At 41.3% G+C, this 27973-nt stretch overlaps 1 protein-coding gene across 2 annotated transcripts in view; it reads right to left on the reverse strand.

Moving 5' to 3' along the window:
• Positions 1–1494: 1494 nt before the first annotated feature.
• The window catches only part of LOC141049582 (keratin, type II cytoskeletal 80-like), a 33513-nt gene continuing 7034 nt past the window's right edge, over positions 1495–27973 (reverse strand). The window contains exons 2-9 of one of the 2 annotated variants that reach the window (XM_073546146.1): positions 26399–26607; positions 22227–22287; positions 14299–14394; positions 13304–13468; positions 13008–13133; positions 3953–4173; positions 2402–2537; positions 1495–1769 (exon numbers count right to left, since the gene is read on the reverse strand). In XM_073546146.1, coding sequence (XP_073402247.1) covers positions 2402–2537; positions 3953–4173; positions 13008–13133; positions 13304–13468; positions 14299–14394; positions 22227–22287; positions 26399–26607 — 1014 coding nt within the window. In that variant the 3' untranslated portion in view covers positions 1495–1769. The remainder of the gene's footprint in view (positions 1770–2401; positions 2538–3952; positions 4174–13007; positions 13134–13303; positions 13469–14298; positions 14395–22226; positions 22288–26398; positions 26608–27973) is intronic. The other variant, XM_073546147.1, reaches the window with a different exon arrangement.

Here is a 27973-nt window from a genome sequence, read left to right on the forward strand (position 1 = left end):
ATGTGTCGCGGCAGTGTGACAGTCACAACAAACAGGCTCTCCATGCATGTGTCGTGACTGTCACACAGCCGCGACACATGCAGCTGCGCCGCCGGACAGCTGATCAGCAGGAGCGCTCCAGGTATCCGCGCTCCCTCTGCAGCTTAGTCGGTAAGCGCTATAGCTTGCCGAATAAGGAGGGACCCAATCAAATACGCTCATAGGGACCATCCGTATATAGGTACACCTTGACGTGGTTGCATGGCTTTTGCACTCTTTGATCAGAAAAGTTAGTACCTTACTCTTTTAACGTTTATGTATAAATACAGTGGGGAAAATAAGTATTTGATACACTGCAGATTTTGTAAGTTTTCCCCTTTACAAAGAATGGAGTGGTCTGTAGTTTTTATCATAGGTACACTTCACCTGTGAGAGACATTCCGATGTTTTGCACGCACCCAATGACTTGAAAATTTGTAGATCTGCTCTGCCTCATTGAGTAACATTGGAGAGAGTGCAACACATTGTACTCCTCCATATTATGTGCCAGTGTGAGCAAGCCCTACACCTCAGAATAGAAGTCATGCTGCCCTGAAGAGAACGATGCTGTAAACCGGGGAAGATGGCGATTGTTCAGTATATTACTGCTATTACGCTACATATGCATTTACACAGGCATTAGGCATTAAACGTTTTGTAGGAATGCTTTGAAAGGTTGTCCAGACTAGGGGATAAAGTCTGCATTCACTTTATGTGACTGCAGACTTGTGAATCCTCACAGTGTGCACAAGGCGCACTGTCAGGATTCTTCAATGTCAGTCCCAGGAGCAGGCGGTCATGTGACCACAAGCATGAGATTTGCATGTTTCCAGCCATATTCCAATTAGATGTGTCCAGCCTCACTCTATTCACTTGTATTGAGCAAGGCTGTGCATGTCTAGTTGGCACGTGACCACCCGCTCCCGGTACCGGAGAATCTTGACAGTGTACAATGCTCGTGATGTGAGGATTCACAAGTCTGCCGTCACATAAAGTGATTATTCACTTTAACCCCAAGCCTAGACAACCCCTTTAAGGATGTAGATACTCCTATACATATGAGTGAACATGTCATGTCAGTACACCTATACAGATTGGTGATCATCATGTCTAGAGCCATATACCATCATGTAGGCTGGTAGCAGTCATGATTTCCAGGGCCATATACCTTTATACAGAACGGTGACTGCAATGTCCATGACCATCGTATAGACTAGTTATCTTGAATTTGTATGTTGTGATGTGTTTATTCGCCATTTTCTTGATACAGCGGCATTTCCATATATCAGACTTTCTCCATGTTCTTTCTATCTTTACAAGTCTGATTAGTATAAAAAGAGAACTGGCGACCATTCATTTTTATCATTGAAAGGCAACTAACATATACACATAAGTGACACATATAATACAATAATTTTATGGGTAAAAATAGGAATTATCTATAAAAACATTAAATAATTGTACACCTCGCATTCACACCTGAAAGATTTTGGCACTGTTTAATCTGTGGAAATCTTAGTTTTCATATCTTTTTTTAAATAGTTTTAGTGATAAGAAGACCATGTATTTACCACTATTGCTATCATGGCACCTAGCCGTAGTATGGCAGGTAGAGTAAGAGATGGCAGTGACATTAGGTGGTTGGCTAGCACAAGAAGACCCTCAGTTATCTGACGTATTGCTCTTCACACTCCATGAACTGCTGCTTGTCCGAGATCGGGAAGATCTTTGGAAATCGGGTTTTCTCACGTCTGCAGGAAAAAAGAGAGACATCATATTTCAAGAGTAATGTAGACACAGTTTTTGGTAAAAAATTTCTCGTTGGCACTTGTTTTAGGTTTGCTTGGTTGCAATGTACCTGTAATTCAGCCATGACATAGCATGTACAGTACAGTACTTGTGATTAGATGACCATTGGAAAACTGATTTCAGACCATTAGTGGGAGTATTGGCATTTACTATGCCACAAATCTTACTCCAGTCCCTGACTAGAGTAATATTTGTGGAGAGGCACAAGGAGGTGCACACACTTTTAGGTGTTCCTGATTCAATAATGAAGTGTGCGCCTCTTAATGTATCTGGAGTGTGTGACTCTCGCCTCCTCATCACGACTTGCCAGATAACCGCCGGTCTTGATAGATCGGGGCCAATGTCTAGTTCTCAATACTAAGTAGCTTTCTGTCTGTTTCGATTCTCTGGGTGGGTACATGGTGCAGGTAAATTGGTACCAGATGAGTTTGCGAGCGAATTACTCTATCACCACCGAGAACACAAGAAGAAACATCTGAATCTTAGGAGTCAAGAAGAAACATCTGAATGTTCTTCTCCACGTGCTCGGGGAGCATTCACATGTAGTTGGGACAGTCATTCAGCTGACAGTTACCTAAGATGTATCGGGGCCTGTAGATATCCCAGTCAGTGGTCTTTTATCCTTCATACACTTTTTAATACAATCCTGATTTAGATTTTTGCCCTTACCATTTTCACGGTGAATATTCACAACAGGAGGTGACTGTAACCTGCAAAATATAACGTGGGATAAAAATGACAACATCACAGTCTGTGACGCAACACGGGCAAGAGAGAAACCGTGAGATCAGAGACATCATGTTGATCCAGGCACCCTAAGCATGCTGCATCGCGCCATACTTTCCATAGGGCTTTGTTATAGGACACAGATCAGCTATGATTAGTCTTCAATGCCCCTCAGGAGATGTTTAGGCTGAAGATTTGTTCTTCTCCATGCTCTACACTGCAGCTCTGTTTGATGCTATATTTTAGGTGAAAACAAATATACTTACTCCTTCATCACTACAATAAATGATTTAATCATGCTCCAAAACCACACATTGATTGAGATTCACTTTATAACGATTGTGTGGTCACAAGGTAATGATGACGTATCCTCAGGACAGGTCATCCATATCAGATCAGTGGGGCATGCCAAGTGCTGGATCCCCAAGTCGGGGTCTAACACTTAACATTCCCCACTATTATCCCCAGCTGCTGTAAGCTCTGCCAGTGGACGGATGTAAGCACTGTAGTACCAGGTGTTCTGCAGTACTATGCAGCAGCCACTACACATTGAATGGAGCTTTACATTGCAGCTCAGGTCACCTGTTCTTCCCAGAATGTATAACAGCTGGTGGGGATGTGGGTGCTTGTCCTGTCAATATCTTGTGACCAGGCAACACCTTTATAGACAAGACTTAGGCCAGGTTCATACTGTGTTAAAACAGTCCATTCATTGCATAGCACTGACGGACTGCGTTAACGCTATAGCATAACGTGATCGCGTTATGCTATACCGCTAGCGCAGATGCTTCATCTGCGCTAGCAGTGACGGACCCTTGGATGCTTCAGCCCGCATCCGAGAGTCCGTCACAGAATGACGGCACATCGCTAGCGCCTGCCGATTATGGCATGCTTTGGCGATGCGCCCGATAATGGGGGTTAATGGCAGTGTTAACGGATTGCGTTACATCGCGTTAAACGGACTGCCTGAACGCAGTATGTACCCAGCCTTATGTGACTGTAATAAATAGGGTGGCTCAGTGGTTAGCACTGTTCCATTGCAGCACTGGGATCCGGGGTTCAAATCCCATCGACGTAGCATCCGCAATGTTCTCCCCATGTTTGCGTGGGTTTCCTCTGGGTTCTCCAGTTTCCTCCCCCACTCCAAAGACATATTGATGTGAGATTGTGAGCACCGATGGGGGTAGTGCTGTGGAATATGTTAGCGCTATATAAGTAAGCATAAAAATATATATGGGGTGAGTGAGATGCAGCACAGTATATTAATGCAGCGCCCGCAGCTTGGTGGAGCAGACCCTAGAACTGCAGATATTTTCTTGGCATTTGTGATTTATCCAAATAGTAATAATTTGTACCTGGGCTTCAGGACATTGCACCATGGTAAAGTAGAGACGCTCACCTGCTCTCTTCTCCTTCCAGCAGTTTTTTATATGTGACGATCTCGATATCCAGAGCCAGTTTGACATTCATCAGCTCCTGGTACTCTCGCAGCTGCCGGGCGACATCCTGTTTGGCTTTTTGTAGGGCTTCCTGTACTTCCACCAGCTTTGCATTGGCGTCTTGGACAGACTTATTACTGTTTGCTTTGGCTGATGACACTTGTTGCTCCAACTGTGCGCTCTGCAGAGGGTAACGTTTCAAGCATTAAGGCATGAGTGCGGTAAAATCATCCATAATGGTGGAAATAATTATCCGGGGACTTACACCAAAGTTGATTCACATGCAAATGTTATGGTATATCTTAGCATAATATCTACCCGCCCTATGTTAGATGAGCAGCTAGGGAAAGATTGCCACAATCAGATACATGACATTTACATCAATGAATGGGAATATGCGTGTTCAGTTGAGTAACAATGTGCAGCGTGCGCCATCAGGCTACGTTCACACGTTGCGTTTTTTGCAGCGTTTTTTTAATGCAAATTTTAAGCTGTGCTTTTCATCAGTACCAGCAAAGCCTATGAGATTTCAGAAATCTTATGCACACACATTGGTTTTATTTTTCTGACCGATTTTGGAAAAACGTATTTTTGAAAACTGTAGCACATCACTTCTTGGAGCATTTTTTCTACATATTTGCAGCGTTTTTTCACAAATAGGAAACAATGGGCAAGTGAAAAAAACGCAGCAAAAGTAAAAAGAACCTCAGGAATCTGTTTTTGCTGCGTATTTGGTGCATAAACCTTAAGGAAGATGCATTATGGTTTTTTGAGGGGCACTAAATTTTATCCGCATGCACAAGAGACAAGAAAAACGCATCAAAAAACGCAGCAAATCTGTTTTTTTTTGTAACAGCTGGAAACTGGTTTTTCCTGCAGCAAAAACACAACGTGTAAACTTAGCCTCACTCCTTGATAAGGAAAAGTGTCTAATATGTCAAACTAGATGGAAGAAATGTGTCATACGGCAAGGTTAGGTGTGTGATTAATTTGATTAATTTGACACAGTTTCAGGCTGTCTTGTCTAGCTGCATCTTATCCCCTATCCATCTTCCGGTATAAAACCCTTCACAATCTATGCTGTTCTATTACGTCACTTTTGTCACTATCACAGTACCCATGTGATCAACAGCTATGTATAAAATAAAAAAGATGCAAATAAATCAATGGCGGAATTGCTGTTTTTTTTGCTTTTCACCCTCAAAAAAAAAAAGCAAAAACAGCAGAAAAATATATCAGAAAAATCAATGGTGGAATTACTGTTTGATTCTACCCATCCTCCCCAAAAAATGTAATAATATTTAATGTTTTTTTGTACTTAAAAAATAAATAGTAAATAGTACAGCCAACAAAACACAAACCATTGTATGCAGAGCCGTATTTAGAGTTCATGCTTCCCTAGGCACTTTTAGTACTGCCTCCTCCCATTGGTGAGTATGACTAAGGCCGGGATCACACACAGCGAGATACGGCCGCGTCTCACAGGTTAAAACCAAGCTCTGGCGTTGGCACTCCGGAGTGGAGCGTGCAGCCGCACAGCAATACATGGAGCTGCACGCTCCGCTCCGGAGTTCCGGTGCCAGAGCTTGGTTTTAACCTGCGAGACTCGGCCGTATCTCGCTGTAGTGTGACTCCGGCCTAATGCAGACACTTTGGCAAAAATCGCTGATGTGAAAGTAGCCTTTCTCCCCAGTGCAGCCATCTCCCCAGTGCAGCCATCTCCTCAGTGCAGCCATCTCCCCAGTGCAGCCATCTAGCAAGTGCCACCATCTCCTCAGTGCAGCCATCTCCCCAGTGCAGCCATCTAGCAAGTGCCACCATCTCCCCAGTGCAGCCATCTCCTCTATGTACCCATCTAGCCAGTGCAGCCATCTCCCCAGTGCAGCCATCTCCCCAGTGCAGCCATCTCCCCAATGCAGCCATCTCCCCAATGCAGCCATCTCCCCAATGCAGCCATCTCCTCAGTGCAGCCATCTCCCCAGTGCAGCCATCTAGCAAGTGCAGCCATCTCCCCAATGCAGCCATCTCCTCAGTGCAGCCATCTCCTCAGTGCAGCCATCTCCCCAGTGCAGCCATCTCCCCAGTGCAGCCATCTCCCCAGTGCAGCCATCTCCTCAGTGCAGCCATCTCCTCAGTGCAGCCATCTCCTCAGTGCAGCCATCTCCTCAGTGCAGCCATCTCCTCAGTGCAGCCATCTCCCCAGTGCAGCCATCTCCCCAGTGCAGCCATCTCCCCAGTGCAGCCATCTCCCCAGTGCAGCCATCTCCCCAATGCAGCCATCTCCTCAGTGCAGCCATCTAGCAAGTGCAGCCATCTCCTCAATGCAGCCATCTCCCCAGTGCAGCCATCTCCCCAGTGCACCCATCTCCCCAATGCAGCCATCTCCCCAGTGCAGCCATCTAGCAAGTGCAGCCATCTCCCCAGTGCAGCCATCTCCCCAGTGCAGCCATCTCCCCAGTGCAGCCATCTCCCCAGTGCAGCCATCTCCTCAGTGCACTCATCTTCCCAGTGCACCCATCTCCCCAGTGCACTGAGTGCAGCCTCCGCTCATTCTCCACCCAGCTCACTCTCCCCCCCGCCGCTCACTCTTCCCCCCGCTCACTCTCCCCCCCACGCCGCTCACTCTCGATCCCCCCCAACGCCGCTCACTCTCCATCCCCCACAACGCCGATCACTCTCCATCCCCCCCCACACGTTGCTCACTCTCCATCCGGCTCACCTGCTGCTGCATGCCTTGTGTAGCCAGGTGTCGGTATCTGTTCTTCCTGTTTGTGTGAGCGTGCGGTCACGTGGTACCTCTCATTAAGGTCATGAATATGGGTGCCACGCCTATGAGAGTGGAGTGGCGTCCATATTCATGATCTTAATGAGCGGTATCTCGTGACCGCCCGCTGACACAGGAAGAGCAGATATCAGCGCAGCTCAGGACCATCGGAGTTGCAGCGCAGGCACCGCTGGAGGAGGCGAGTATGATGGGGGGACGAGGGGGAGGGACGACCTCCGGACTAAAAAAAAACAAAACAAAAAAAAACCTTGCTCAGGTGCCGCCCTCCCGCAGAGTCCTGCCCTAGGCACATGCCCACGAGTGCCTAATGACAAATACGGCCCTGATTGTATGTCTACATCCAAAGAACAATAAAAAAAAGTTGTGGCTCCTGAAATCTGCCAATAACAAAAAAAAAATTGCTGGGTCCCTAAGGTTCAAAATAGAAGGGTCTCTAAGTGTTAATAAATCTTCCCCTTTAAGGCTATTTCTGTGGATCATTACCGATTTCCATACTAAAAGGACTATGTCTATGATATTGTAAGTAGATCCTATGGGTGACCAGAGATGACCGGTTACAGGTCATATGGGTATGCGGATGAGCCATTAGTTTAGAACGTTGCTTCAGAGATTTCAAAAATATTCCAGTTATGGACCACTGTGATAAATTTTGTCACAGCATGTTCCAATCTGAACTAGTTTTCTCCTTTTTCGCTCTATGACAATATTAATCCTTACATGACTCATGGGGGACTATACGCCACTCTGATCATTTCGAAACAAGGCCTGAACTGATGGAAACGAGCCATCTGCTCCTATCTTGTATCTGCTTTAGGAACATTTCGCCTTTGTGTTTCTAACTCAGAATTATTTAGAATTGATATTTATATTTGACTGGAAAAAAAACCTGATTTAGCAAATAAAGTAGAGATTTTAGGTTATTTTTCTAAAACCTACTATATAGATAGAAATGGAGTCTTGTCTTCTTTGCACATCTCGAGACGTTTGATTTGTTTACTTTCTTCTTCTTATTGAGCTGCAGGAATCTTATGAGCGGAAACTATGAAAACCACGGTAAACATCCGAATGTTTTTTTTTTCCTTCATTGTGCATATCCAGCACTTGTGTAACTCCATAGGGCCGTGTTTGTGTTATGTAAATATTTTTATGTTTCATGCATAATTTCCATGACTACAGTCACTGTGAGGCTATGTGCCCACGTTGCGTTTAAATCCGGACACTGAAAACCGGACTCCTTCCCAGAAATCGCGTGTTTTTTTCCACGTGATTTTACCGTGATTATGTTCGCGATTTTGCCGTGATTTTCACGTGCGATAGTCAAGCACTTTCCAAGCGATTTGAAGCATCGCTTGGAAAGTGATTGACAGGTTGGTCACACTCGTCAAACATAGTGTTTGACAAGTGTGACCAGGTTTTTACTATTGAGGCCGCCTATGCGACATCAATAGTAAAAGAAAGAATGTAAAAAATAATTAAAAAATAAAAAAATCGGGGTATATTTACCTTCCGACGTCCCGCGCAGTCTCAGCGACGCTCCCATTCCCAGCGATGCCTTACGAGACCTGTGATGACGTTGGTCTCGCGTTGCTATAGCGATCTCAGGAGACCGCGTCATGACAGGACCGTGCCGCAAGGCATTACTGGGAACGCTGAGGCCGGGAATGCAGCGCGTGACGCCGGAAGGTAAATATACCCCGATTTTTTATTTTTTATTCTTTTTTTTTTTACAGGGGTATGGTACCCAGGGCCTGGAGGACAGTCTCCTCTCCTCCATCGTGCGTACCAACCGCACATGAGACGCTTAACTTCGCGCATGGTGGGCATAGCCACATGTGGGAAGTAAGCGATTCTCATGCATTCCTATGGGTGCGGAATTCCGGCAATTCTTTGCAATTCCGCACAAAAGAATGAGCATGCTGCGATTTTTTCCGCGATGCGATTTGTATTTTTTGCATCTGTGCCAATTCGTTACTATTTTTTTAAATATATATATATATATATATATATATATATATATATATATATATATATATTTGTATACAGTTGTGCTCAAAAGTTTATGTACCCCGGCAGAATTTTTGCTTTCTTGGCCTTTGTTTCAGAGAATAAGTATGATAACGCCAAAACTTTTTCTCCACTCATCGTTAGTGGTTGGGTGAAACCATTTATTGTCAAACTACTGTGTTGCTTGTAATCAGTGTGTGTGCATAAAAGGTGATGCAAAGAAATACCCACAAATAACATCAGCTGAAATACTGGACTCTCTGAAAACTAGCCATGTGGCTGTTTCAAGATGCACAATAAGGAGGCACTTGAAGAAAAATGGGCTGCATGGTCGAGTTGCCAGAAGAAAGACATTACTGCGCAACTGCCACAAAGTATCTCGCCTACAATATGCAAAACAGCACAGAGACAAGCCTCAAAACTTCTGGAACAAGGTAATTTGGAGTGATGAGACCAAAATTGAACTTTTTGGCCATAACCATAAGGCTATGTACGCACGTTGCATATTTGATCTGTATTTGCTATGTTTTTTTGCGTGTGTAAATGGTCCAAAAATGCAATGGAATAATTATGCAAGGTAATTCAATGACGATCCTAAATTTCAGTCCATATTTGGAATGCATTTTTGTCTGCAGCACGTCAATTCTTTTTGCGTTTTTGGCCCTTTGAATGGACGGGAAAAAAGCATGCAAAAACGCACAAAAATGCATAAAAAACACATCATATTTTATGCTGCATTTTTCTGCAAAGAGATGCAGAAACCTTGCAGAAATTTCTGCAAGCAAATATGCAACGTGCGCACATTGCCGAAACATTATATTTGGAGAGAGGTCTGCAAGGCCTATGATGAAAGGAACATCATTCGTACGGTAAAGCACGGAGGTGGATCACTGATGTTTTGGGGATGTGTGAGCTACAAAGGTACACAAAACTTGATCAAAGTTGAAGGACAGATGATCAGTCATTGGCTACAGCAGAACAAAGTGAAGTTTCTGAAGTGGCCATCTCAGTCTCCTGACCACAATATCATTGAGCCACTCTGGGGAGATCTCAAGCGTGGAGTTCATGCTAGACAGCCCAGGAATTTACAGGAACTGGAGGCTTTTATCCAAAAAGAGTGTGCAGATTTACCATCTGAGAAAATAAAGAACCTCATCCACAACTACCACAAAAGACATCAAGCTGTCATTGATGTTAGAGGGGACAATACACGGTATTAAGAAATGGGGTATGTGAACTTTTGATCAGGGTCATTTGGATGTTTTGGGTTGTCATTATGATTTAAAAAGAGAAAACACAGTAGTTTGACAATAAATGGCTTCACCCAACCACTAACCATGAGTGGAGAAAAAGGTTTGGTGTTATCATTCATATTCTCTGAAAAAAGGCCAAGAAAGCAAAAATTCTGCCAGGGTATGTAAACTTTTGAGCACAACTGGATATATATATATATATATATATATATATATATATAGTATATATACAGTATATATATATATATATATATATATATATATATACACAGTATATATATATATATTAAATATATACACAGCGTAAGTTGCAATCAAGTTTTGGTAATTCTCTATATATTTCATGTGTTCACATATGTGCATTTTTTTATGTTTAAATATATCACATTTCATGGATAAATGCTTAAAATGAAGCAATTGTGAACAGGTAGAAGCGCTAGTAGTTGTTCTATTACATGCTATATTAAATGTATGAAAAGGTAATGCTTCTAGGGGACAATATCTGTAATATGACGTCCAATTAAACGGGTTCTCCACTACTCGGCCATTGCCTTCTTAATAACGATCTTTCCCCCAAGTAAAATAATACCCTCTATACCAGCCTATGGTCATGATGCTGTTCCAGCAGTGATCCCTGTGGTCACATGCTCCCTTCAGAAATGAGAGAGCAGCTGCAGCTCTGACTTCCTCCGGATGTCCGATTTGTCCGTAGGAGGGGACAGTGAAACGTCATCTGATTGGCCGCAGGGATCAAGTGACATTACAATGTCATGAGAGCCTTGGGAGAGTCAGTGCCGACATCGCTGTAGCGGCAATGGTGTAACAGGACATAGTATACTCCGAATACAGACTATATCCAGGGCGATAGCAGCCTCATGCTAGATTATACCCCCCTTGATATCAGCAGTGTTGAGTGATATACACAAGAATTTCATAATTTTTCAACATATAATTGGGGGATCAGGTTTGTCAGGAAAGTTATGTAAGAAGATAACTGACTTAAATCTTAACGTTCTAAACACATAGACTATTGTTACTTGAAGCAGAAAAGACTTGAATCAGTAAAATATTAGATTTCAAAAAGATGTAATGACTGTTGTCCGTTACCAGTCACATTGTATTGTGAGATCAGTCTTCATCATGTGATAAACAACACAAATACCTTCTCACTACGTGTAAGTCAGTTTTAAGTTATTAAAAATGGCATCAAAAATCTATCTTACAAGGGCTCATAACATAGAGGGGTATATTGTAGCGTGGAGGGGTGTAGTTTGGCCTAGGCTATTTTGCACCCCAGGTATGGTTTGGCGTAGGACGGTTTATCTCCGGGGTAGACACTGGTCTTGGCCAAACTATGACCGGATTTAATCTGGACAGGGGTTAATTTGCTGGACAGGAGTTAATTTGGCATGTCACACTGGCACTAGTGGTGAGTACAGGCGTTATTTTACTTGAGGGAACAATGATTGAGAAGGGGTTGTCCGCGTATTAGACAAACTCATTAAGCACATTAAGCATTTTGGTGTTTTTTTTGTCTTAATCAAACATAAAGTTTGACTTCGTGCACTATAATGCCTCTATATAGTGCAAAACAATAGTAACATAGTAACATAGTTTTGAAGGCTGAAGGAAGACCTTATGTCCATCTAGTTCAGCCTATTTTTAGTGCAGCTGTTCTGCATTGTTGATCCTGGGGAAGGCAAAAAACCCACAGAGTAGCAGCCAATTTTCTCCATAGGGAAAAAAATTCCTTCCCCTAAGCTGGGTCACCCATCTACCTATAATATTCTGTTATTCGTAACCTTCTATACTGTTACTCACAAGAATAGCATCCATTCCTTTCTTAAATTCATTCAGTGAGTTGGCCATCACCACTTCCTCAGGAAGAGAATTCCGGAGCCTCACTGCTCTTACCGTGAAGTAACTTATTTCCAGAAATTCAACCATTAAGGCTAATGCTAGTATTATTAAAAGTTTTTTTTCTAACCGGGAGCTTAATGTGCATGTACCCCACCTAGGAAAAGGAGTGTTTGGGCATGATGACATCAGACATTATTGCTTCCAAGGATCACAGCTGAGGGAGAAGCATTGGGATGGGTTTTATTATGACAAGAAGAGCACTTGTCTCGCTTGGGACCTAATTTGCACCTAAATCAGCAACAAGAAAAAAAAAATGCTTTTAAATAGAATACTCAGTGTTATTTTAACATTGAGAAATCTACTGACAGATTCTCTTTCAAGGGAACCTGTCATGTGGAAAGATTCTATTGACCTGCAGATATGGGATTATTCTGAGGGTTAATAGCGTTCTGAACATGCCCAGCGTGCACTGAGTGCCCCATTGCCTGGTGGAAATTAACTTTATTCTTCCTGGCAGTGTTCCGGTTCCAGTTATGGGGGTGGCGCCAGCGTGGGTTTAGTCACCGCCATGTGTATAGAGCGTGGCAGACATAACCGTGCCCCCAGCACTGACTGACAGCCGACTCTAATGCTGAGCGAGCTGTCAGTCAGTGCCGGGGCCATGGTCCAGCCACCGGTCTCTATACACAGAGTGGTAATAGAAACCATAACAGCACCACCCCCGTGGCTGAATGCTGCTGGGAGGAATAAAGTTAATTTCCTCCCGACAGTGGGGCTCTCATTGCCGGCGTCGGGCAAATTCAGTATGATATTAACCGGCAGATTAACCCCATATCTCCAGGTTAATTCACGAGACAGGTTCCCTTTAATAAATCTCAAAGCAACCAGCTAGAAGTTTTCCATAAAATGTTGCCTGACACCTGTCTTTTAATACAGAAATGTCAGGGGTCCTCATTTTACCTGTATAAGACTGTTCTTAAATTTTTACTCCTTGAAGACCTTACATGCCAGGAGCCCAAAGGTGTAGATAGAGTCTTGTGGGCCCCAGCTAAAACTGTTGACCAATTCTCACCATGTGCTTTATACCCAATTAATAGTAATCCCGGGGGTTACCTGATTCTGGACGCTCACAACCTCTGACCTCAGCCTCTGGATTTTGCTGTTGAGCTGTGTAATATGACTTCGGTTGTTCTCCAGTTCGACCTCATAACGGCCTGCTTGCTGAACCCCTTGCTGTAACTAAAACAGACCAAGACTTTATTTTTCTTTCTGATCCAATTGTGATAAGACCAATTCTATCTTTGCGACTACGAGGTTTCACTTTTAGATTTACAGTATATGATATGATTATAGTTCTATTTATTACTATTGGGCTACAGCTAAGATCTTGGATTTATGGTTACAAGTACCTTACTCTTTGAGAGGGCTTGTGCCTCTTCCCGACTCCGAGCGGCAATGCTCTCATACCGCTCCTTCACCTCCTGCACCACGTTCTCCAGGTTTAATGGGCACACATTGGACATATTCAGAAGCACTGAAATATCCCCAGACTCTTCCATTAACTCTTTTAGTTCCTTTGAAAATAAATTAGGCATTCTCCATTGAGTAAATGACAGACAATATGTATAATAAAAAGGAACTTATCACTGCATGTTATGCCCACGCAGGTAAGTCCGTGTCCCATTTGTGATGGGCACTTTGGATTCCTCCTTGGCTCCGAGTCAAATCATATACATTTTTCAGAAAATCCGGCACTCCATAAAATCAGTTTCTTTATTTGTACATATTAAAATAGGTACAGATCATTCGCGCCACGAGTAAGGGCGGTAACAATCGAAATGTGTGTGAATTTTTTCAAATTAAGAAATTGATTTTATGGAGTTTTGAAAAATTTAAATGACAGATAACCTCAATTCTCACATCACTACATAATAGTTGTTAGCTCCAAAGCTCCCAGGGGTTAAATTTCAAAAGTAAAATATGTACCATTCATTCATTAATCAAGAACTTTCCACAGAACGGAGCTCTAAGGCTATGTCTCCACGGGGCGTAATCTCTGCGCTTTGGATACCCCGTTCCACCCAAAGCGCCGCCCCCTGTTGTACACCCGGTGATTCCGTATGTGTTCATTGAACACATGCGGAGTCACAGCATCATATTCATAGACTGGATCTTTTATCTTGCAGAGACGGAGCATCTCCACAAGATAAATAGACATACTGCGGTCTATAAAGATGCGCCGCATGTCCGGTTACGTAGGGTCGCCGGATGTGGCCTTGCACGCATAGTGGAGACAGGATTTCATAAAATCCCCATCCACTATGCTGTAACATCTGGACGCTGCGTCCAATCTGCAGCAAATACTGAAGTATTCCGGCCCGAGGAAACATACCCCAACACTTACCGCTTCATAAATTGACTTCATCAGCTGAATTGTTCCTTCTAACTCCTGCAATTTTGCTTCCAGTTCAGTTTTGTCCAAGCTACAATTGTCCACATCCTGAATATGAAAGAAAGTCATTTATCTACATTGCGAAGACTTTGTATCACTGTAGTAAATTAGTACAATATGCATAAAACTGCTCATTAATACACTGAAGCAGAACTCACAGAACAGATATATATTTTGCTTCTGCAATGTCCCCTAAGGAACTGATTTCAAAAGCAGTCAGTAACATGTATTCATTAAAGGGAATTACTAAAGGGTATCTGTCACCAGATAATCTGATGGCAGCACAATGTAGAAACAGAGACCCTGATTCCAGTGATTTGTCACTTATGGGGCTGCTTGCTGTTGTTTGGATAAAATCACTTGTTATCAACAGGAGATTATGATTAGAGGGCCAGTAAATCAGTTGCCATGTCGTCCTCCATATGTATGAACTCTGAATAACCCCGCCCCCACCACTCATTGGCAGTTTTCTGGCTATGCACAGTGTGAACAGACAGCAGCCAATCAGTGGTGTGGGCGGGGTTATACAGAGCACAACATTAAGAGAACTGCTAGATCTGCAGCAGATAATACAGTGATTTTATCAAAACTGCAGCAAGCAGCCCAGTAAGTCAAACGTTTCGGTGTCTCTTCTCCTACATCGTATTGCTCTGGGATGGAGCAGCAAAAACGTGATGACAGATTCCGTTTAACTTTGGCTACTGACCCTCAGAATAGACTTACATTCCTTTTCAGTTGTCATTTCATTATTATCACAGACAGGATTATTTGACATTCAGAAATGTCAAATTTATCAAACTATAAAACCAATTACGGTAATCCAATTGGTAAATGGTGTAATGAGAAAAAAAATCAAAATGCCAGAATTGCGATTTTTTTTTGGTCGTCGCAAGATTGATCAAAACATCATATCTTCCCCAAAACGGTATCAGTAAAAATATTGGCTCAAGCCGCAAAAAATAAGCTCTCGGCCAGCCCTAGATTCTAAATACTAAAAATGTTTTGGGTCTCAAAAAATGATGACATAAGCAAAATGTTTTTTTATTACAAATTTTGGGAATTTTTTTCATCACTTAAATGAAAAAAACCTGTACATGTTTAGTATCTGTGAACTTGTAATGACCTGGGGAATCATATTGCTAGGTCACTTTTACCATATAGTGAACATGGTAAATAAAAAAATAAAAATAATTGTGGAATTGCACTTTTTTTTGCAATTTCACTGCACTTGGATTTTATTCCCTGTTTTCCAGTTCACTCTATGGTAAAATCGGTGATGTCATTCAAAAGTACAACTCGTCCCACAAAAAACAAGCCCTCACATGGCCATATTGACTGAAAAATAAAAAAGTTGTGGCTCGGGGAAGAAGGGGAGGAAAAAAAGAAAGCACAAACATGGAAAATTGCAAGGTATTGAGGGAGTTAAGAGAGCTAGTAACTACTAACAGCTCTTTCCAGCCAGTCATGGCTGTGGTCACAAGATGACTGGAGAGGAAGGAGAGGCACCGAAAACAGTAGAAGGTGGCCACTGATAAGTATTTTACTTACGCAAAGGGAACATACATTACTGATACATATTCAGTGTTAAAATAACAAAATAACACTTAGGCTGTGTTCACACACAGCGTTTTTTTAGCGGTTTTTACTATAAAACCGCTATAAAACCGCTAAAAATAAGGTGCACAGTCATTTCTATGCATTTTGCACTTTTTGTGCACATTGATGCGTTTTTTTACCGCGAAAAAACCGCATCGCGGTAAAAACCGCAGCATGCACATTAATTTTGCGGTTTTTTTTGCGCGGTTTAGGCTTCTCCCATGCTTTTAGAAACCGCTGCGGTAAAAAACGCATCAAAAACGCATCAAAACCGCGCAAAAAACGCATAAAAACCACCGCGGGAAAAATAGGTGCGGTTTCTGGGAAGGGATACCCTTATACTCACCTCCGGTGCCAGCGCCACTCCATTTGTGTCAGCATTGTCTTTCCCAGGTATCACTTGACATTGGCCACAGGGATCATGTGACATAACAATCAGCACTGGCATCACTATTCCCGCCTTTGGATGAATTAGGCATGCAGAAGAAGTCAGAGCTGTGGTTGCTCTATCACTTCCTCCAGATGTCTTGATTTATCTGAAGATGGAAACAGTGAAACCAGCGCTAACTGACCGCCGGGATCACATGACGTAACAATGTAACGGGAGCCCAGGGAAAGCCAATGCTGACACCAATGGAGTGGCACTGGCACCAGAGGTGAGTATAAGTGTTATTATTTTACTGGGGGAAACAGATTCAGAAGGGCTGCCCCAACCTAGCCCCTCTCAGTACCTTACTTCTCCCGCCGGTATTATCAGGAATTCAGAGACAGGTGACAGCTATGAATGTTTGGCTGACTGTGACTTTCCCAGCAAAATCCATTGTCTTTCCTCCCATTACTCATATAGTTAAGAGTAGGTTACGTACATGCATTCCTAATTTCACAACATGACAGTAATAATACAAATTATACTCCCACTGAGATGACATTTTGCAGTTTTCTATGAGTAAAACTTTGTTGTGCCACTAAGTCACCGAGCATACATCTTATCCATCATTAATTTCTAAGCTAAAAAACAGATTAGTCATGACATTTGCTCAGTTAAAGTTAATGAAAGCAGTGAATCCTTTGGCCGTAACATTACTTCTCTGTCGCTAGATTATTGCTAATGGTTATTTACGTGAATTATTCACAAATCTTAAAGAATCCAAATGAGTAATAGGAATCCTTAGGTTTTATCCATTGACAAAACATCAAAGTATTTATTATTCAAAATTTATTCAGTATAAAAAAATATTCAAGTAGCTGACTGTATTCGATAAAAAGATGTGTGACTAGATATCCAGAGAGCGTCATGTATATGGCCCTTGTATGGAGCTGTAATAGGGCGCCTACCATAGGAAAGGTATTCATAAATTTACAGTAAATGGGCATACTCACGTGAACCGTAAAAATGAGCAACATAAAAAAAAAGACTTGAAAGATGGTATAGATTGCTAATCATTTCTGCAATTGTGCTCAAAAGTTTACATATCCCGGCAGAATTTTTTCTTTCTTGGTCTTTTTTCAGAGAATATGGATGTTTTGGGTTGTCATTATATTTTAAAAGGAGAAAACGCAGTAGTTTGCCAATAAATGGCTTCACCCAACCACTAACCATGATTGGAGAAAAAGTTTTGGCGCTAGCATTGATATTCTCTGAAAAAAGGCCAAGAAAGCAAAAATTCGGCCGGGGTATGTAAACTTTTGAGCACACCTGTATATGTGTAAATAATATAAAAAATGAAAAACTGGTATCTGGATCTGCATTTATTGAGGCATATTTATCACTTTTAACTAATTTATAGTGGTTAAAGGAGTCTACTAATCTTAGGAGCACACCACTCGTCTTCCTCTCAACTTTCTTGCATGTCCCTGAAGATTGAAAGTCAGACCAGTAAAATAGTCTCGCTGCTGGTCCAAACCATCACTCTCCCATGCTGGTAGCTGAAGCAGCTTTCCCACTGCAATGTGGCACTGTAGCTTCAGAGCAATGCTTGCAAGCTTTAAAGAGGTTGTCCACTACTCGGACAACCCCACCTGAATCAGAATGTCTGCGACCAGTAAAATTATAACACCTATACTCACCTCCGGTGCAGGCACCGTTCCAGCAGTGTCAGCACTTGCTCTCTCAGGTATCTCGTGTCATTGTTATGTCAAGCGATCCCTGCTGACAATCAGTGCGAATTTCACTCTCCCCGCTTTCAGACGAATCAGATATCAAGAAGAAGTCAGATTGACGCTTAATTCCTCTTGAGGTCTGATTCGTCCGAAGGAGGGGAGAATCTACAGTGATGATTGGTCACCGGGCTCACATGACATAATGTCACGTGATCCTCCAGAGAGCAAGTGATGACACCGCTGGAACAGCATTGACACCAGAGCTGAGAATATTGTAAGTGCTTAATCGCTGTTATTTTACCCCGTGTGCAAATATGCTGATTGAGATGGCGCTGTCCATGTAGGGGACAATATTTTTAAAGCAAAGAGTCTACAAGTGTACACTACATATCTAGGAAGTTAGCCAGCTCTGATACACTATAGAATAATTAAATCCATTCTTTTTTGAGAAGAGATGTTTTTTAAATTGGCGGTAAATTGCAAAGTTACTTGTTTTGACAAGTACTTTGCAATTATACCCATTTACCACCATAAGGCTGTGTGCCCACAATAAGTTTATGGAAGGTTTTTGACGCTACATATTTTTGCTGTATCAAAAATGCAGCATCTTACACTTCCAGCAAAGTGGATGGGATTTATAGAAATCTCATGTCAACTGATTTTTTTTTTACTCAGCATAACCTGACCTGTGGGTGTTTCAGATCCGCAACGTCAGTTTCTCTTATGGGTACACTGAGTTTTATGTGCAGATTTTCCCCAAATGCATTAGATGCAGAAAAAAACATTTGATGCAGATACAGGTAAAAACACTTATCTGTGTAATCCATACATGACTATATGAATAAAGTTTTTATCAAAGCTAAATACCAGTAAGTATCAAAAAGAAAACAGCTTTATTGCCAAAAAGAGTCAAAAATGAAATAAAAAATGCAATAGTAATTTAATTAATTTAGCAGGTGCAGAAATTCTACAACTACAAAAACTCACTAAATACTTATGGTGGGAATAGATCCTAAGTAGTGATGAGCGAGTATACTCGTTGCTCGGATTTTCCCGAACATGCTCGGGTATTCTCCGAGTATTTTGGCGTGCTCGGAGATTTAGTTTTTGTCGCCTCAGCTGCATGATTTGCGACTGCTAGACAGCTTGAATACATGTGTGGAATGCCTGTTTGTTAGGGAATTCCCACATGTATTCAGCCTATCTACAAGTCGCAAATCATGCAGCTGAGGCGACAAAAACTAAATCTCCGAGCACGCCAAAATACTCGGAGGACACCCGAGCATGCTCGGGAAGACCCGAGCAACGATACTACTCACCCATCACTAATCCTAAGTCTACCTCTTTAATGCTGCTTGATAAATCTGAAGGATCTGTTTATTTGAAGTTTACATCATCTACTGCAGGGGTGTTAAACTTTTTTTCCAGAGGGACACATCAGCATTAAGGTTGCCTTCAAAGGGCTACTTGAAATTGCAAAGGCTCATACAGATATCTGTGCAACACGTACAACCATTGACTGCAATGCATGGACTGGCCATGGGCAATAACAGGACTATTCCTGGGTAGTAGGGCTAAGAGTACTGTACCTTTGTAATAATGATTAAGGCAACTAGCCCTGGATAGTAGGGCTAAATGAGTTGTTCCTGGTTAGCAGGGCTAAGAGAACTGTCCTTGGGTAGTAGGACTAAAGAGCTGTTCCTGGGTAGTAGATCTAAGAGAACTGTCTCTGAGTAGTAGAGCTAAGAGAGCTGCTCCTGGGTAGTAGGGCTAAGAAAGCTGGAACAGGGTATTAGGGCTAAGAGCGCTGTCCCTGTGTAGTAGCGATTAAGAAAGCTAACCCTGCTTAGTAGGGCTAAGAGAGCTGTTCCTTGTAGTAGGGCTAAGAGAGTTGCTTTAGGGCAGTAGGGCTTTTTTAAATGCTTTTTGTAGCCAGCTAAAAATCTTTCAATTCTTGTTTGAGGGATTTTCATCCATTCTTCCTTGGAAAATGCTTCCAAGTCTTGGATTCCTGGCTCGTCTTGCATGCACTTCTATTTTCAGGTCTAGCCACAGATTTTCAATGATATTCAGATCATGGGACTGTGAAGGCCATTGTAAAACCTTCATTTTGCGCCTTTTGAGGTTGTCTATTGTGGATTGTGATGTGCGCTTAGGGTCATTATCCATTTGTAGAAGCCATCCTGTTTTCAACGTCAGCTTTTTTATAGATGGTATTATGTTTGCATCAAGAATTTGTTGAAATTTTGTTGCATCTATTCTTCCCTCTACCTGTGAAATGTTCCACCGTGCTATTCACTGCAACACAACTCCAAAAAATGATAGATCCACCCCCATGCTTAATGGTTGGAAAGGTGTTCTTTTCCTGAAACTCTGTCCTTCTTTCTTCATACATACCACTGAGCATTGTAGCCACAGAGTTCTATTTTAACCTCAAAATGCATTAGGCTTTTTTAAGTGTTCTTTTGCACACTTCTGATGCTGAGGATGCAGAAGAGGATTCCTTCTGATGACTCTTTAATGAAGGCCATATTTGTGTAGGTGTGTATGAACAGTGGAACAATGTACCACAACTCCAGAGTCTCCTAAATATTTCTGAAGGCCTTTTGCAGTCAAGCTGGGGTTTTCAATTGCCCCAATTGCCTCTCTAACCTCTTTGCCTCTTCCAGGCCTTATCTTGACCTTCACTGGTCCTATTAACTGCCATTTCCTAATTACCAGGGTTGCACTTAGAAAACTGATGTGTACCTTGGTTACCAGCTCCCAGCACCAGCGCGCTGGTTTCTAACATACACAGCGGGTAACTAAGCGACGTGCGTCACTTGTTACCCGCGTGTCGCTGGTGCTGATCGCTGGTGAAGCTGCCTGTGTGGCAGCTCACCAGCGATCATGTAGCGACACACCAGCGATCCTGACAAGGTCATATCGTTGTCAGGATCGCTGGTGCATCGCTATGTCTGATGGGGCCCTAAGGCAGGGATGGGGAACCTTTTTTCTGCCCAGGGCCATTTGGATATCTTTTTAAATCATTCGTGTGCCATACAAAATTATCAACTTAAAAATGATCCTCACAAATGTCAAACATTTAATTAACTCACCCCTAATGTGATGGCTGAAACTGCTTTTCTTTGGTGAGGCTTGTGATGTTAGCTGTTATTAATGATCCTGCTACTCACAACTGCTTTTCCAAATTTCAAATGGTGTGGGGCGCAGTTAACTTTTTGCGATCATATGTCTTGTACAGAAAAGCTCACAGCAGTAAATTTTTCACAACACCAATGTATATTACACTGTTTGTCTCCTCAAAGTGGGAAATTCATCACTGCTCATGTTACGCTTATAGAACTCAACCAATAGGAGGTCTGCAGTATACGTCACATAGTATACACTGAGACTGCTGTATATACATAAAAAAAAGACACTGAGACTGATTTATATACATGACATGGGAGACATTGAGACTGATATATATATATGTCACAAAGGAGACTCTGAGACTGCTTTATATACATCACATAGGAGAAACCGAGACTGCTGAATGTACAGCACATAGGAAACACTCAGACTGCACATAGGAGATGCTGGGACTGTTGTATAGATTTCATTAAGTGACTGCTGCCTTCCTCATAGGAATGAGAGCACAAAAGAGTCACCCACACAGAGGGTCCTGACGCAAGGCAATGGCTGGCATCAGGACACAATCCTTTATTGTATGTGCTGTAGCGTTCAGTAGTGAGTGTGCACTAGTGTGCGCATGATCACAGTCTGAAAATTAAAGATCTGGCAGCTCAAGAACTGCGGTGCCAGGGAATCTGCCCAGGGATGAAGTAACAGAGTTACAACTTTTTTTTTTTATTTTTCTGTCCAAATAGACGTATTATGGCTTGTTTTTTGCAGGATGAATTGTACTTTTGAATTACACCATTTATTTTATCATGTCATGCACTGGAAATCGGGAAATAAAACAAATGCGGCAAAGTTGCAAAAAAGTGCAATTCTACAATTGTTTTTTAGGTTTTTTATTTACCACATTAACTAATAATAAGCAGGAGGCGTCATGCAGGCAAAAGAAGAACATACAACTAGAATAAAGAATGTTGTCATTTATAAACCATTTTGAATTGTCAATGTATAAGCACAAATCTTGTTTAGAAGACATTTAATTTATAGAGTTATTACTGTACCTTTTTCAGTTGCACAAAAGCATATTCCAAGTCAGTACGTATACACAGTTCATCCTCAAACCTAGGAGGCAAGGAAAGCATGTGTGTAAAGTTAGTGATTACTTTTATATAGGTCACATTAGTCATATACTACATTTTACAAGTGGTACAATTAGTTTACATTTTACTTTGTGCGTTATAAAACGATTCTTTAAGCTGCCTTTTGTACATCAGAGCTTTGTTCCATTACAAACACATCTGTATGCTCTTCACAGTGCTGTCAGCTCAGCTCTATCCACTCCTCCCACACTGACTGCTGTGTGATAAAAGCTGAAAGTTGTTTTTAATCACACTCATCTCTGCTCTACTTCCACCACTTTGTAATTTTGCAGTGAAACCACTTATTCAATGTTTCATGCCCATGAAAGGCTATTCTAATGTATTGTGAGGGTATTTTCCTTTCCACCCAGTATTTTGCTGTCGTCTTATGATCGGTCAACATAACTAAGGAGAAGAAGCAAACGCCCCCAGTGAAAAATCTATAACACGCCTTGAACTTAACATAAGTTATAACGTAAATTTTGCTAGTTAATAACTCCACAAAGGAGAGAAGAAATTAAAAAATAAAAACTACATTATTACATTAATCAGCTCTGCAGCCACTATTCCATGATGTGGCCAACTTATTATGCTAAAACCGATGAAAGGTCCTCTTTAAGGATGGGACCAATAAGGACAGGGTAAGATTTGGAGTGGAAGGTGAAACTGTGGGTATTTTTATTTTGCCTTTTTTTTTTTAAAGCAGCCTGATGCCTTTAAGTAATAATTCATATTCCCTGGAAAACCTCTTTAACTCTTTAGGCCCTCATACACATTTGTTGGCCGAACTCTGTTATATTGGCGGAATATACTGTACAAAAAGGATCAACTGCTGAAATTCAATAGGCCAGATCCTCCTGCCCTGACATGATCTATCGATGGAGAGTCAGGAGGCCCCCATACACGTTAGACTGCCCGCTGATCCTGCTTGTATTGACGGGATTGGTCAGATTTAATTTAATGTGTGTAAGGACCATAATTTGGCAAAAGGTGTTTTTGAAGACTATTTATGGGATTTTAATAAATATACAGCTCTGGCAAAAATTAAGAGACCATCAAATCAAAACCATGTCATGGGCAGCCCATTCTCCTGACCTGAACCTCATTGAAAACCTCTGGAATGTAATCACGAGGATGATGGATAGTCACAAGCCATCAAACAAAGAAGAACTGCTTAAATTTTTGCGCCAGGAGCAGTGTGAAAGACTGGTGGAAAGCATGCCAAGACACATGAAAGCTGTGATTAAAAATTATGGTTATTACACAAAATATTGATTTGAGAACTCTTCCTGAGTTAAAACATTAGTATTGTTGTTTCTAAATCATTATGAACTTGTTTTCTTTGCATTATTTGAGGTCTGAAAGCACTGTTTTTTTTTTGTTTTTTTTTTTAATTTTTGACCATTTCTCCTTTTCAGAAAAAACCCCCCAAAATTTATTGCTAGGAAATTCGGAGACATGTTGTTAGATGTAGACTAAAAGAACAATTTACATTTTACTCAAAAATATACCTATAAAGAGAAAAATAAGACAAACTGAACATTTGGAAGTGGTCTCTTATTTTTTGCCAGAGGTGTATAGCAGGTGTATAGCAAACCTGATAGTCTCATATTCTGGGTTGCTGCTGAATTTGGGCTGATTTATTGACTCTAAATTATAGGTTCCTCCCAATCATTTGGTTTTGCATCTTTGAGTTTCACCAATTCCATAGGTTATATATAGGCAATATGTTGTGATTCAGCTTAATAGGTATAATTATGAGCTAATAAGTGGCTTACTCCCTGCTGAATATCTACCTGGCACATAAAATAACAAATAGGAGTTTTCTCCAGATCTATATTACTAAAACATCATGATACTTCTATATTCTACTGTAAACTTTCAATAAAGCAGACCAGGTCAATTGAACCTGACAATAGAGATAGCCATACAGGCCAAGTCTACCAACAGTTATCTATCTAGACCTCTCCCCAAACACAAGCACACTTTATTCAGATGTTTTAAACGAAGAGAGTGGATGAAACAGGGGGAACAGATGAACCTGTCATTGAATTAAACATGCCCGATCCTTCTTATGCCCATTTGGATAAGCTATTAGTTGGAGAACGAGCTTGTCGTAGCAGTTCTCGTAGTCTACTGTGGGCACCTCAAGTAGGGCAGAACACATCAGATGAACAAGCTCGTTCATGGAGTGGGATAATTTCTAAACATTGTTATCAGCGACATGTAGTCCTGTGTAAGCAAGAGAACGATTAACATTTTCTACACGCGCAGAATAATTGTATCAACAATCATCCAGTGAAGTAACATGTTCGTCAGGCAGTCGCTTATCCTGTTTAGACCATCTATCTGCTGGTATATAGACAATCATTAGTTGTTTAATGGCCTGGATCTTGCCGTATAAATTTGGCATTTCCATCAGTGGGTCCTTCTGAGATTAATCTAATGTGTATGAAGGCCTTTAACATGTGTTACATTAATTTCATCTAATATTTGTTAAACTTTAGTCCAACTATTGGTCTATGAGGACCTTCGATGAGTGGCTAAACAATCATGTCAAGTGCAGTCCTGTACAAAAGTTTTAAGCAGGTGTGAAGAAAATGCTGCAAAGTAAAAATTCTTTCAAAAATAGAAGTGTTACTTTATTTTTATCAATGAACAAAATGTAAAGTGAATAAACAAAAGATAGAAATGTAAATCATCAATATTTAGTGTGACTCTCCTTTGAATTCCAAACAGCACCAATTCTTCTAGGTACAATTGCACAAAGGTTTTGAAGGAATTCAGCAGGGAGTTTGTTCCTAACATCTTGGAGAACTAACCACAAATCTTCTGTAGATGTAGACTTTGGATGCAAATCCTTCTTTCTCTAGTGTAATTACATGCAGACTCAATATTGAGATCAGGGCTGGGTGGGAGCCTTATCATTACTTCCGGGACACTTGGTTCTTGCCCTGAAAATGGTTCTGCGTATCATTGGTTGTATGTTTAGGCTTGTTTTCCTGCTGCAGAATACATTTGTAACCAATCAAATACCTCCCTGATGTTATTACATGATGGATAAGTATCTTCCTATATTTCTCAGCATTGAGGACACCATTAATCCTGAACCAGTTCCCTACCCCATTTACTAAAATGCAGCCCCAAACTTGAAAAGAACCTCCACCATGCTTCATTCAGACACTCATTACTGTACTGCTTTCTAGACCTTTGATGAATAAACTGCCTTTTGTTGCAGCCAAATATTTTAAAATTTTTCACTCATCAGTCCATACAGCCCATTTGCTCTTTTTCTCCACCCCAGTTCCTATATTGTCACGCATAGTTGAGTCAATTGGCCTGGGATTCCACGTTTTTGGCTGAAATTCTTCGATGAAGCTCACTTCTGGCCAGACCTCTCCAAACAGAAAATGTGTGTAGCTGGATTACACTGGTTGCCGTCAGTTCTGAGTAGATGGCATTGCTGAATGTCTTCTAATTTCGAAGGGAAGTAATCATGATGTATCTTTCATCTGTTGGACTAAGTTTCCCTAGTTGACCACTGCATCTACGGTCCTCAACGTTACCCATTTCTTGGTGTCCTCAATGCAGAGAAATACAAGCAGAAATTTATCCATCATGCAATATCACAAGAGAGGCATCTCATTGGCTCCAAATTTATTCTTCAGCAGAACATTGGCCCCAAACATGCAACCAATTCCATTAAAAACTATCTTCAACATAAGCAAAAACAAGGAGTCCTGGCAATAATGATATGGCTCTGACATTATTGAGTCTGTCTGAGATTTTATGAAGAAACAGAAGGTGTTTCCAAGAAGTTTGGAACAATCTTACTGACAAATTGTTTCAAGAACTTAGTACAATTACATCTAAAAGAACCCAGTTTTGCAGCCAAAGGGCGGTCACACCAAATATTGATTTGATTTAGATTTCTCTTTTGTCCATTTACCTTATTTTTTGTTATTTCTTAAAAATAAACTAATAACACTTCTATTTTGAAATCATTCTTACTTTGCAGCATTTTTTTCACACCTGGCTAAAACTTTCGCACAGTACTGATAATCATAAGCACGATCCCACAAACCAAAACTAACTTGTCTTTTATGTCATTGACAGAATCCACCACTTCCAGCAGGTTCTTCTGAGTCTCGTTGTTTCTCTTGGTTACACCATTGACTTGTCCAAGGAGGCGACTTATATATGAAAGGTAAATAGGTTCTAAGTCTTTTTCAGAATTTTCTTCTTTCTGCAACATTGACCAGCGTTCCTCCAAAATCTGACGTTGTTTTTCCAGGAAACTGATCTGCAAATCACAATTGGAAAATGAGACAGAATACTTAGACTTTGCATTTCCTAGTTATCAAATCACACATGCATGTGAACCTTCAAAGATGTTTCTCATCAGAAATTTACCTTCTGTTCCACTTATACATGAGATTCCACCACCTGATGTCTACATTCATTTTGCACTCATAATACTCATAATACCTGATACGGCTCAAGGAGTCACTAGATACCTTTCCCCATCTTGCTCATATGTCATATTCCACATCTTGCTCATATGTCATATTCCACTATGTCATGTACATGAATGGCACAGATTATGTGTTGTCCTTACAAGGTCTACCTATGTCTTCATTTCCTCTATAGCGATAGACCATTAATTGACTGATAGAGCTATGGTATGATTGCCTAACAACTTCTTCCTATAGACGTATGGAAATAAAAAAATGGAAATGCATTCAGTAGGAGTCATTATGGATGAGAGCCATTTTAAGTAGTTGCCTGACTTAGAAATCTCCTTTTCAAATACCAGTAGAGAATTTTGAATAAATTGAGGCGTAGACTACTTTTCTTAGGTGTAAATAGTGTACATTATACTGGAGGCCCTCGCACCTCTTGTGCATTATCTAGACCAGGGTTCCCCAACTCCAGTCCTCAAGGCCCACCAACAGGTCATGTTTTCAGGATTTCCTTAGTATTGCCCAGGTGATAATTGCATCACCTGTACAATACAAGGGAAATCCTGAAAACATGACCTGTTGGTGGGCCTTGAGGACTGGAAGTTGGGGAACCCTGGTCTAGACAAGCTATTGATTTCAATGGCTTAATTTAATCTATGGTGGCGCTGTAGTGAAATCAAGCACTTGCTCCCTGGTCCCCCCCCCCCAACAAATTACAGATGATTTCTGGGGGATTCCCTAGCCAAGAACCCTGGATGGTAATATTTTAACAGTGCAATCAGATCCTATTTGTCACCAAGTTAAAACTGATAAGTTTTCACTCTTATTCCCACTGCTCATCTGGCTCTGCCTTAAATCCACCATGGTCTTTACCAATGGGGTGTTTCTTTCAGGATTCTTTGAGGACTTGTCTTTAGGCTGCTCTGCCTTATCACACTCTGAGCAATCGTGTAACACTAGGCTAATTCTTAAAAGCAGGTGGATATTTTAGTTACCATATGTGCAAATATGAAATTGAGATAAAAGTACCCTTTACCATAAAGATGGCGGATGAGCCGTAAGAATTATTTTCTCTTGTGAACCTAATAAAACACAGTCCTTCACTAGTGTGGTAGTCTAAAAAGTACACCCTCAGAGCCCCAGACTCCTTTCTTCCCCTGTGCTTTACATTTTAGCTCTACTTGTTCCTACTCACTGAATGTTTTG

Source organism: Dendrobates tinctorius, unplaced genomic scaffold (assembly GCF_039654945.1).
Source record: "Dendrobates tinctorius isolate UK_male_01 unplaced genomic scaffold, ASM3965494v1 ptg000145l, whole genome shotgun sequence".
Taxonomy (NCBI): domain Eukaryota; kingdom Metazoa; phylum Chordata; class Amphibia; order Anura; family Dendrobatidae; genus Dendrobates; species Dendrobates tinctorius.